Source organism: Erpetoichthys calabaricus, chromosome 15 (genome assembly GCF_900747795.2).
Source record: "Erpetoichthys calabaricus chromosome 15, fErpCal1.3, whole genome shotgun sequence".
In the NCBI taxonomy this organism is placed as follows: domain Eukaryota; kingdom Metazoa; phylum Chordata; class Cladistia; order Polypteriformes; family Polypteridae; genus Erpetoichthys; species Erpetoichthys calabaricus.
The window spans coordinates 77,560,954-77,574,480 of NC_041408.2; the positions used below are offsets into that span (position 1 = coordinate 77,560,954).

A 13,527-nucleotide genomic window follows, 5' to 3' on the forward strand; every position below is an offset into this window, starting at 1 on the left:
TAACTTGGAGATTATTTGTGGCATACATTACATGGCATATTTACATTTATTACATAAAATACATGGCATATTTACATGTATTCATAAAATATCCATCCATTTTCCAACCCGCTGAATCTGAACACAGGGTCACGGGGGTCTGCTGGAGCCAATCCCAACCAACACAGGGCACAAGGCAGGAACCAATCCCAGGCAGGGTGCCAAACACACACAAACACACGCATACACCAAGCACACACTAGGGCCAATTTAGAATCGCCAATCCGCCTAACTTGCATGTCTTTGGACTTCATTTTATATTCTGTTTACAAGTCTTATTTGATGACATCTTCTACTTAGATATGAACATGTTTGTCGGCTTTGCCTGTCCCAAGATACTTAGTCTCGGCGCCAGCCCACCACAGGGCGTGCACACACACACACACACACACACACCCACCCACCAAGCACACACACACACGCACACACACACACACACAAACACACCCACACACCAAGCACACACCAGGGACAATTTAGAATCGCCAATCCACCTAACCTGCATGTCTTTGGACTGTGGGAGGAAATCCACGCAGACACGGGGAGAACATGCAAACTCCATGCAGGGAGGACCTGGGAAGCGAACCCAGGTCTCCTAACTGTGAGGTAGCAGCGCTACCACTGCACCACCATACCGCCCATCACTTGCATTTTGAGTTTGATAATTGGGCTTTCAACCAAAATGGCAAATGTCAAGTATACAGTATACAAGCCACTGAAAGGACATATTTTCTTATCTTCTGTGACTGTCCCCATCACCACTTAGCTCCACAGGAGAGCTTGGACAGGAACTATAACAGTAAGCTTCTTGTAAGAATTACATTTAAAAGAATGATGGAGTACTTCTGTTTCCATAAAACCCCATTTTGTTGCAGACTATGCAAAACCATAAACTGTGCTACATTTCAGGGTTTGAATAGGCTGCACTTTCTTTTTTTTCACTTTTTAATTTTTTTTTACATGACTTTGTATTTTTAATATGTTAGTAAATTCTAAACATCTGCTTCAAACATTAATGAGTCATCCAAAAGTTTTACTTTAAAGTTACGGTTTCCAGGTGTATTTATTATGTTTCTCATTTCTTTGGTCTTATTTAGGCTGAAATACACTGATGTGTAGCAGTGAAATATATCTTTATGATCTTTTCCATAATTCAGTACTGGTTTAGTAAAGACATCCATCCATCCATTATCCAACCTGCTATATCCTAACTACAGGGTCACGGGGAAGTCAATCCCAGCCAACACAGGACGCGAGGCAGGAAACAAACCCGGGGCAGGGCACCAGCCCACCACAGGGCGCACACACACACACACCAAGCACACACTAGGGACAATTTAGGATCGCCAATGCACCTAACCTGCATGTCTTTGGACTGTGGGAGGAAACCGATGCACCCGGAGGAAACCCACGCAGACACGGGGAGAACATGCAAACTCCACGCCACCGCTCTACCGTTCCACCTTTAGTAAAGACAGCACTATGTAATTAAGACTAGCGCATCTTAATACGTAACCTGAGCTGCTGCAGAAATTGATTACATCCTGCTTGAAGAAGGGGCTTGAGTTGCCTCGAAAGCTTGCATATTGTAACCTTTCTAGTTAGCTAATAAAAGGTGTCATTTTGCTTGACTCTCACTACATCCATAATGGCCAACACGGTACAACACCCTAGTACTGAAGTGCACACTCATCAATGGATTTCAGTTTTTCTTTCTTGTTTTTCTTTGAAGCTAACTACATTCCACTAAAAGTGTGCACTGGATTTCCTAAAGTATAATATTTTATAAGAAGTGCTAATTTATGTTTCATTAAACAAAATCAATCACATATATAGAATTTTATGGTATGCAAGGCATGATGCTTGAGAGTTTTTACTGGGCAAGATGGTCAATCAATTTTAGGCTTCAACCCTGTAACTGGTGCTTAATTTCCGATTTCAGAGTTTCTGTAGTGAACATTCTCACCAAGACCTTAGACAGCCTTATACTTATGGCTGCCTGGAGAATCAGGAGCAGCTCCCCTGACTCACTAGGACTGTAGATGAAGGATGCACACAGTCAAACTTTTGCTATGATAAAAATAAAATACTAATAGGTTCTGGCTTGATGATCCTAAGTGCAGAAACACTCACCTTTGATAATAATTACAAGCTAAAACATCCACTAAATGGTGGTTAATTCACATTTATTGTTGTGTAGAAGCATTGGATATAAGGCAGGAACCAACCATGGAGAGGGCACTAGTCCATTATTTGGCAAACACTTGCATATAAACCTTTACTCATTGGTATTAGATCAATTTAAAGTCATAAATGTGTGAAACATGTGCCTACGGGACGAGGAAGGAAGAAAAGAATACTAGGATTTAAACCTATGAGGAGAACATGCAAACTCCACAGACAGTGATCAAAGTGGGATTTAATCCCAGTGTCCTGGGGCTGTAGGACAGCAATGCTAACCACTGTTGTAGTTAAAGAAATACATTTTACTGTTTTAAAATAAATGTTATAAATTCAGACAATAAGATTATGAGCCTTTCTTAACTTTACTTGGGAAACAGCTTGCATGAGAATCAGAGTAAACAGATTGCTTAGATCCTGAATTGTGCTCGGGTAGATTTTCAAAGCAGTAAATTAAAATGTTCAGCTACATACAGTAGCTGCAAATATACAGCAATGTAGAACAAAGCACAAGGATAGTCCATTATAGGAGGTTCAAAAATGGAAGCTTGTCCCCTCTGGTCAGAACAATTTAGATTTATTATTTAAAATAGAGCAATCTAATCCAACATTTATTGATTTAGTGTCATAGAGATTAATGTAAAGACTCCGCCACTGCTGTTCTCACAAAACTTGTATGGTAGTCGTAATCTTTGCCAACCAAATAATATATATATATATATATATATATATATATATATATATATATATATATATATATATATATATATATATATATATATATAAATACTTTTTAAAAACTACGCTTATATTAAGTTAAAAAGTGTACTAAAAAGTAAAAAATAAGCCTCTCATACATCACTCGTAATATAAAAGGTGGGCATTTTTGCTAAGATCTTAAGAAGTGTTTTTTGAATGTTAATTGATGAAAAGCGCCCACACTTTTATTTTACAAGTGTTGTATGAGAGACTTATTTTTTACTTTTTAGTACATTTTTTAACTTAATATAAGCATGGTTTTTAAAAAGTATTTATATATATATATATATATTATTTTAAACTTTTTAGTCTTGGGTTTGTTTTAGTATAATTTTGCAATCAATATTTTAACACTTCCTTTAATATTTCTATCCGTTACTAGCGCCATCTATTGGTGAAATCTTTAACGATTCTTCATATGAAAATTTCATTTCTTAATTAACATGGATTAATTGATCAATTAGTGAAAATGATTATTGATTCACATATTGTCATCAGAAGTGAGTAAGTGTGCAAACTTTCAAGTCATTTGGACAATAGGAAGTGGGTTACATATCGATTACAAGATTTGTACTAGACAATAAAGAGGTGAAGTTAAAATAAGCGTGGTAATAATAATAATAATAATAATAAAATGACAGACTCCCTGTAAGTCCTTAAACAGTCCACAGTTGGTAATTCCTGAAATTCTTTATTAAACTGAAATTCTCTAGTGGTGTTTTACACTTGGTCTTAAAATAAAGCTGAGACAATTTCCTGATGCAGAGCTTGCTCTTAAATAAGACACCTGTCACAATGTCGCACACAGACATGGGCACATAGCAATGACACAAAGACCTCCAGCTACAGCTAAAACAAACAAGGAGGTGGATAATGTCATTGATATGTAATTTCTGTAAAGCAAAAGTTTAAAAGCAGAATAATAAAAATAATTTTTACAGAATAATAAAAACAAAAACATAAAATAATAACAAGAAAAGTAATGTCCAAATCCTAACCCCACCTCAACTTTGCAGCTATGCCAACAGACATTCTTTAATGTGCTCACTGCAAGCACTGTTGTAACTGGCAGTTGCATTCCCTCATGCTGCCAGTTGAACTGAGGCACCTCCTCTGATCACCCTCTGCAGTAACCTCCTACGTATACTTCAGGTTTTTGGCAGCATCTCTGCAGACATTAGGTCAGTTTGATTTTGAATGAGCGCAGGATATGCTAATCTGCTTTCTTAATTCTTTATAAACATATTAATGCAAAACAAAACTACTTCTTATCAATGTGCATCTACTCATGCAACTTTCAGAAATGGCTCATTCAGTTTAATTTGCAGGTTTATAGGATGCAGGAGATACCAGGGCACCCAACAAAAACCCATGATGATATGTAATGAACATGGAAACTCTGCCCAGGTCAACAACAGCACTGGCCACTGTTTGACTTTGTCTCCTCCTCACAAGTTGCAACCATTACTGTTGTTCGTTTCTAGTTATTGTCTGCTTTAAGTATCTACTAAATGTTTTTTGTATTTCAGTAAATGTTCAGAGAAGATACTTAAGTTCATTTATTTGTATATTAGAGATGACATCATCTGTGGCAGCAGACACATCAATGAAAGTGAAGTAGTTAAAAAACACTAACTGAAATTCAGTATCTTCTATCTCTGCTTAAGAACATCTTTCTACTTCTATCCTGCTAATCCAGAAAACGATCCTGTGACAAAGAGTGTTAAACCATGCCCAATTTTAGGATGACAGAGCAAAACCAGTATACCTGCAGAAAAGCTCACACAAATATAAGGACAAATACTAACTCTTATTACAGATAGTTAGGCAGTTCCTAGGTTAGGACTCAACCCTAAGACTCTAGAGCTCTAAGGCAGCAATGCTAGTCAGTATACGACCACTAAATAACATGACATCACAAAATAAAGCGTTTAAGTCAGTAACATTAAAGCAGCAGTCCAACAGCCACTTACATCATTGCCAGGTAATTTCTAAAGAACTCCTGCAGTAGCCTGGCCTGGTTTAGTCTTTCTCGACTTTCCGCAATGATTGTGCCAAGATCTTCCCAGGCTTTCAGTGTCCGTCGTACCTCTTCCTCTACGGCATGTGCTCTCAAGGTCTCAAAGCGAATAGCTTGATTTTCTAATTCTTCAACCTCTTCTTTGACAACTTCATAGTCAATCTAAACAATGATAGAAGTATATGTCTAACACAGCAATAGTGAAGCAGTAGCACAGAGCTAGAAAATTTAAAAGATGTCAAGAATGAATCAGTATATGGTGCAGTTACACAGTACATACATATTTAGATTACATAATCTTAAAAGGTTATTACTCCTTAGAATTTCAGTCTTATTTTATATATTTATAGAAATCCTGATCCTAATCAGTTAGATACTTGCTGGGAAGAAACAAACATAAATAACAGAAGATGCTTGGAAGCTGTATGAAAATGCATTTGAGAATTCTTTTGCAGTAACCTTGTATTATGCAAAACACTGGATGCTTTCTTTACGACTGTGTTTATGTCTGGAAGTGAGATTACATCATTTTTTTCGTTATGGGTGTTGCATTCCAACAGCTGCCTGCATTCAGATAAACGTGATGCTGGTCCAAACATGAGTCAGATAACACTTCACTCCTCCCTGAAAAAAGGACATCTCCTTTATAAAACGTTATATTGTGAAAAGTCCTATTGGCTTTAGTTTGAACATGCACAGCATCACAACAGAAGACTTGCTTAGTTGCTCTTGACGAAAGAGAAAATTATTTTATAGAAAGGATTTTTGTAATTTCAGACTTTTTTTTAGATTTTCTAAAGCAAATACAGTAATTATATAAGCTTGAGAAGAAACAAAATGAAAAGATACATGTGGCATGGTGGCACAGGGCCTACCTCAGTTGAATAGCCCATGCCTGACTGTTGCCTGTGTAGAGTTTCCATGTTCTTTTAAAGCTTTTTTCTCCATCAAAGGCATGGTGTTAAAATAACTGGTATTTACAAATTTGGCCTCTTGTGTGTGTGACCAGAAAGCAGGAGACAGAGCTGGAGGTGGCAGAGTTAAAGATGCTACAATATGCATTAGGTGTGACGAGGATGAATAGGATTAGAAATGAGGACATTAGAGGGTCAGCTCAAGTTGGACAGTTGGGAGACAAAGTCGGAGAGGCGAGATTGTGTTGGTTTGGACATGTGCAGAGGAGAGATACTGGGTATATTGGGAGAAGGATGCTAAGGATAGAGCTGCCAGGGAAGAGGAAAAGAGGAAGGCCTAAGAGAAGGTTTATGGATGTGGTGAGAGAGGACATGCAGGTGATGGGTGTGACAGAGCAAGATGCAGAGGACAGAAAGATATGGAAGAAGATGATCTGCTGTGGTGACCCCTAACGGGAGCAGCCGAAAGAAGAAGAAGAAGAAGATGTGTGTGTGTGTGTTCCTGTGTGTCCATATTTGTTGAGTGTGCTCTGTAAGGCCCAGGTGTCCTGTTCAGGGTTGATTATTGTCTTACATCAACAGCCACCTGAAAAGGCTCTGGCCCTCTGCAACTCTGAAATGGATTAAGGGAGTTAGAGAAAAATACTTTATATTCACAGTCATGAGGGGACAGAACCTGTCCCAATTCAAGGCAGAAATCAACTGTGGACAGGGTTGCCAATCTAATATACTTTCTCTTATAGCAAAATAATTTAGAGCTAGTAATTAACATGAACGTCTTTGTGATGTGGAAGGAAAATCCACACAATGAGTGAACAAATAGACTCCATGCATTCAGTATAATGTCTGGACTGGGAAAAAGCTAGGAAGACTTTTAGCACTAAGATACAGTGTATTTAAAGTTGGACCAAACATAATAGTATGTGATTAAGACAGAGAGGTGCTTATCTCTTTGCTTAAGTAGAGGAATTTGTGAATTCTTGGGGCTGTAGAAGCTTTCAACTAAAATGCTGCATCACTATACTGTCAAGTAATACAGTGTAGCTTAACTGACAAAAGGTAAGTGCTGCTGATTTGATGTTTACTGACCTTAGAAATATCAAATGTATTCTCTGTATATCTGTTCCTATACCCTACGGCCACTATTCTTGTAGTGCAGAACAAATGCATAATCTGTTATACTCTATAAGACTTGTGTGAACGGTGACTGCTCTTGGACATTACCAAATGAAAGTGCATATACTGTAGATTAACAGGACTTCTAAATATACGTCAAACATGCAGGCATATTTAATAAGCCATATCGTATCAGAGAGGTGGGGAAATTTGCAATTCTAATGCAACTGACCCTCTACTTTATACTTCAAAGTTCAAAATGGACACCAAAGATCAACTAAACTTACTTGTAACACAAAGTAATATACGTGAATTTTGAATACATTTAATGTTTTTTGTTGTGTCTTTACTAGTTCTTTATATGTAAATGTTGAATACATTTGTCTAATGTTTTTTGTTGTATCTTTATTAGTTCTTTATATGTAAATGTTGAATACATTTATCTAATGTTTTTTGCTGTATCTTTATTAGTTCTTTCGCAACATCAAGTTAAACAGAACTAGATGCAGCTGCACCAACTGTATTAAAAAAAGAGGAATGTGGAGTGTAAATTAATTTCAAAGCACAGCACAGCTGTTGTTTTAATCAAGTATAAAAGGCCACACAAATAATGTGTTTTATAAAAGTTCTAAATAATTAAAACATTTCAGTCTGTTCATGTGTAAGAATTAATAGCAACAAAATTATGCTGTACTCATTTATGGTTGCAACCAAATTTACAGGAAATTAAATACTCTTCTCATGGTTTCCTTATTCAGCACAGTAACCACATTGCATGTGTGCTAGGCAGGCATTTGTGTGGTTATTAGTGACCACCATCCAATAAGTCTCATTTATCCCATTTGCCTACAGTATGGCACAAAAGCAAATGAAAGATGTGACATTCTGCTTATGGCTATTGTTTCATCCACCCATTTTAAATCCTATATAAGTAATTTATAAATGTATTGAAGTCAAAATCTACCCTGAAAGGAACTGCACAGCACACTTAAGCATTCTTTAGATTAACATGTGGCACAACTGTTTTCTTTAAATACTACTGTCTAGATGTACCAAAAAATGGCTGCAATCGCTGTGTCTGATATCAGCAGTAAGCAGGGCTTACTGTTTTAAAAATTAAAGGAACAACACATACAATTATATTCTTAAGTTAGTTGCTACTCTTATGTTTTATTCTGTCCTCATTCACATTCATTCAAGTTTACACAAAATTAATCAAAAAATGATTTTGGTTTCTTTTTGATTTGTGCGTGTTTTCAATGCATTCTTTGAAAGTACAGTATATACTTCCATTCAACTCAATTCAACAACACATTCAATTAAAGGTGAAAATTCAGCAAATTTCTGGATGGAATGTTCAATGCACATAAACTAGAAGACGACATAACAAGTCATACAAACGGAATGCTACTGCAAGCCTGAAAACATGCAAGTATGAAGGGGCATTACTACCTGAGACAATATTAATTATCTTTTGATACACTTCACAAAACTACAGACTGCAGAGTAATATAATTTACTATCATTCAATATGCTTTACAAGATTATAGGATGCAGAATAATATACTATATATATATATATATATATATAGTGGAAGATGGCCCGGACACAGACAGGTAGACATCGTTTTAAGCACCACATGCATTTATTAACACAATACTATTTACAAGTGACACAGCACACAACCCAGTACTCCCCCAAAGTCCAGGCCTCACCATGATGCCTCTTTCACTAGGTCTGCCTCCTCTCCTCCCAAGCTCTGTCTCTCTTCCTCCCGGACGTGCTCCAGGTGCCTCCCAATGACAGCCTGCTGGCACTCCCCGGTGTGGCGGAAGTGCCGGCTGTGCACGCGGAAGCACTCCGGGTGTCCCTGGTCTTCTTCCCCCCCCAGCACTTCTGGGTGTGGCAGAAGTGCTGAGGGCCAGGGCTGCTCAGGCATCGGGGGCCCCCCTGGCGGTGACCACAGGCCCCTATAGGGTTGGGCTTCCAAGCTCCTTTCCTGTGGTCCCCATAGCCATCAGGGCGGTCACCCCCTCGTGGTCTGGAGGAGGCTTAATCCCTCCTCCGGGCGTCCCACAATATATATATTTAAAAGAAATATAAATATATATGTATATAGTCATACATGTTGTCTGAGGGCCTCACAGTAAGGAGCCATGGGTTTGCTTCCCGGGTCCTCCATGCGTGGAGTTTGCATGTTCTCCCCGTGTCTGTGTGGGTTTCCTCCGGGTGCTCCGGTTTCCTCCCACACTCCAAAGACATGCAGGTTAGGTGCATTGGCGATCCTAAATTGTCCCTGTGTGTGTGCCCTGTGGTGGGCTGGCGCCCTGCCTGGGATTTGTTCCTGCCTTGTGCCCTGCGTTGGCTGGGATTGGCTCCAGCAGACCCCTGTGACCCTGTGTTAGGATATAGCGGGTTGGACAATGACTGACTGACAGTTGTCTGAGGTTCATCTTCTGGGCTCATCAGAGGCTTCATCACTAACACTTCAGGACATGAGGGGATGCTGTTGCTGATGGTATCATCTCTGTTTTCTACCACAGCCCTGAGAAATCGTCCCACTGAGCTCAGCTGACCCTGTCCCTTCCAGTCCCCCCACTATAAAGTTGAGGCGCTCCTGGCATGGGTCGTCTCATTCTGGAGAAAGCAGAACACAGAACGGAGCTCCCATCTAAGTACTGACCACTCTACAGAGCCTTGAACCTGGCTGATTACTATGATTTATTATTTTATGTTTTTTTTTATTACTCGATGTGCAATTGAGCGCCTATTTAAGTTGTTTGCCGTTGGTAAAAGGTGACCCTATCAGCGTGCCTCAACATTTTTTTTGTGATCAGTGTGTTCCCTCAGTTGACAGCAATATATATTAACTATTTCAACACTATAACAGAGCATCCACTAGCACTCCTTTTGTATGCTTGTTCTCATCAGTGGTAACAGACCCCTCATGGACCCCGTGATCGTCAGAGGGGATTGTGTGCAGACCTATAAATACTTGGGAGTGCCTCTGGATGATAAATTGGACTGGACTGCCAATACTGATGCTCTGTGCGAGAGAAGACAGAGCTGACTATTCTTCCTTAGAAGGCTAGTGTCCTTCATCAGACGGTTGTGGCGAGCGCCCTCCTCTACGCGGTGGTGTGCTGGGGAGGCAGCATTAAGAAGGACGCATCATGCCTGGACAAACTGGTGAGGAAAGCAGGCTCTATTGTAGGCACAGAGCTGGACAGTTTGACATCTGTGGCATTTTTCAAAGTTATTGTCTGTTTTTACCTGCATTTTTATTACTCTTTAATATAATATTGTTTTTTGTATCAGTATGCTGCTGCTGGAGTATGTGAATTTCCCCTTGGGATTAATAAAGTATCTATCGATCTAATAACCTGAATAATTTATAAACTGGTAATAATATACCTCAGGATATATGATATACTAATCTTTGACAAAAGTGTATTATATGTAACTGAAGGTGTATAATCAAGGAACACAGTTAGATATAGTCACCTCCATGTCTTCCTGCTGGTTGGTCAAATTTTCCAAGGCACAGAGATCTGGTTTACACTTCACAGCCATTTCGGTTTCCACCTTAGGAATTTCAGCACACAGTTCTTTATTCTTTGACATTAGCTGACTGATTCTTAGCGAGATGTTAGAATGCTAAATGAGAAAAGGAAGGACATTGCATATTAAACAAGGATGATATTATTTTACTGTTTATTTGAGTCAAACTGTGCTTCAGTAGTGACATGTGCCTTCTTAAGGCACTAAAGAAATAAAAGCCATGATCTTACAGGGATTATGAATTGATTCATTTTGCAGATATTTTTATGTATGGGTTAAATAACCAAATGCCTTTGAAATGGAAGAACAACACTTCATTTAGAAACATCACTGTCTTTTGTTCTTATCACAATGCACTTACAAGTCATTAAGTCAAACAAAAAAAGTCGCACCTACCAGGATGAATAAATCTTCAATTTCAAGTTCTTCAGTCAGGGACATGCCCCTCTCTCTCACAGTATCATTTAACATTTCCACAGCTTCTCGTAGTTCCTCTATAGGGTCTGCAATGTTGTCAGAGTCAAACCTTCCACTGTCAATGAAATGGGGGTCTACTTCCACTAAAGGTAAAGGGCAAGACTCTGGAAGAGTTGTGTCATGATGTAGGCTCTGCAATTAAAGCGTTTTTTTTTTTTAACACACTATTATATTCATTCAAATCAATCAATGTAATTACTTTTTATAAAAACTCTTATGATCTTTACAGCACCAACACGGTGACCGGAAAGAACCGTACAGGAAAAAAGCGCACAGAAAATATCCGCACAGAAAAAAGCGCACGGGAAAAACCGCACGTGGATAAATACGCACATGGAAAAATGCACGAACGGCAAAGGCGTATATGCAAAGAAGAAAAAAAATGTATATTATACATCACAATAAACGAAATTGTATAAATGTTCACAAAACGTATTTATAAGCTTGTATGTTTTAATTTGTGCTAATTGGGGTAGTGGGCTGTTGGATGGTCCATAAAATAAAATAGTCATTAATCCTTTTATTACTGTCATTGTTGTGCCTAAATTACCATTTCTAGGAAATTATTATTCTTTACAATAGTTTTCGGAATTTATATTATACCTACATTCATATTCCACAGGTAGGCAAATTAGGGTTTTATAGTTTTGATTACGGCAAGTAAGTAAAGGTTGTCCTATAAAAAGGCCACACAGTTAGAGTTTTCTTTAATCTTCCCTAACTTTTGAGGAAGGCAAGTTGACATTTTTTTTTTTTTTTTTGAATAAGCGAGATGGAGTTTCCGACCAGTCAGAAAGGCAAGCAAATTCTCGGTTACAAAGGATTTGAATATCTGCGTTGTCGCACAACAAATGGAATAGATACTTGGAGGTGCCGTGAGAATCAATCAACAAAGTGCCATAAACTCACTTTAGTGAACGCCCAAGCTAACAGACAGGAGCCTACCAAAAGGAAATACAGACAACTTCACGCGCTTGTTGCCAGCTCTGTAGAAAAATATAACGAAACTGAGGATAAATTGTCTTACTTGAGGAGAATAGCTAATTTACAATAATACTGTTAATTAGGGTGTGTTAATCATTTATATTTTATTATAATAAAAAAACGTCTAGCAGTATAGGTGGTGTATATTTTATATTTGTGATAGCTATATGTCGCCGCCGTGTGCTTTTTTCCGTTGCGCACTTTACCGTATGCGTATTCTTCCACATGCGTTTTTTTCCGTGCGCGCATTTTACCGTGTGCGGTTATTTCCCGTGCGTTTATATGACTGTGTGCTTTTTTCTTTGCAGATATTTCCTGTGCGCTTCCTTCCGAGATTCCATAAACGCTTACTGTTCAAGGCTAATTCATCAGAATTTAATTTACATAATCTGATTTTGTGAAATATAGATAGATAGATAGATAGATAGATAGATAGATAGATAGATAGATAGATAGATAGATAGATAGATAGATAGATAGATAGATAGATAGATAGATACATGCTTAGCTTTAAACAATATTTCCTTTGTTGTTTGCTGTTATTCTCAAAGCATGGTAAAGTTCTTTGTAATAACTTGTATCTGAAAGTTACTATAAAAAAGATGTATTTATTGGTTAAAGGTTGGTAAGAAAAGTCAGTGGTTAGTGCTACTACTTCACAAAAATATATAATATAATGTGATTTGGATTTGTTTAGAGTCCTGGAGACCTCATTCATCAAACTGCCTCCCCCATTTGGCCATTCCACAGCTGAAATAGTGCTAATCCGATGAAAGGACCCCTCTTTCCCACGATTCCTGCGATCCTCCATCCATCCATCCATCCATCCATATAGTCCTGCCACGTGCAAAAGTTTGCTGACGACACTGCTATCGTGGGCTGCATCAGGAGTGGGCAGGAGGAGGAGTATAGGAACCTAATCAATGACTTTGTTAAATGGTGCGACTTAAACCACCTACAACTGAACACCAGCAAAACCAAGGAACTGGTGGTGGATTTTAGGAGACCCAGGCCCCTCATGGACCCCGTGATCATCAGAGGTGACTATGTGCAGAGGGTGCAGACCTATAAATACCTAGGAGTGCAGCTGGACGATAAATTAGACTGGACTGCCAATACTGATTCTCTGTGCAAGAAAGGACAGAGCCGCCTGTACTTCCTTAGAACACTGGCATCCTTCAACATCTGCAGTAAGATGCTGCAGATGTTCTATCAGATGGTTGTGGCGAGTGCCCTCTTCTACGCAGTGGTGTGCTGGGGAGGCAGCATTAAGAAGAAGGATGCCTCACGCCTGGACAAACTGATGAGGAAGGCAGGCTCTATTGTTGGCATAGAGCTGGACGGTTTGACATACCGTAGCAGAGCAACGGGCACTCAGCAGGCTCCTATCAATTATGGAGAATCCACTGCATCCATTAAACAGTGTCATCTCCAGACAGAGGAGCAGTTTCAGCGACAGACTGCTGTCACTGTCC

General features: G+C 38.8%; 1 protein-coding gene across 7 annotated transcripts in view; it reads right to left on the reverse strand.

Moving 5' to 3' along the window:
- Positions 1–13,527, reverse strand: part of LOC114666113 (spectrin beta chain, non-erythrocytic 1) — a 521,913-nt gene that overhangs the window by 353,369 nt on the left and 155,017 nt on the right. For all 7 annotated transcript variants that reach the window (XR_007933536.1, XM_051919168.1, XM_051919167.1 and 4 more), the window contains exons 18-20: positions 10,988–11,200; positions 10,535–10,687; positions 4,953–5,161 (exon numbers count right to left, since the gene is read on the reverse strand). Coding sequence is in view for 6 of the 7 variants with exons in the window: in XM_051919168.1 (XP_051775128.1) it covers positions 4,953–5,161; positions 10,535–10,687; positions 10,988–11,200 (575 nt within the window). In the remaining variant the exon portion in view is untranslated. The remainder of the gene's footprint in view (positions 1–4,952; positions 5,162–10,534; positions 10,688–10,987; positions 11,201–13,527) is intronic.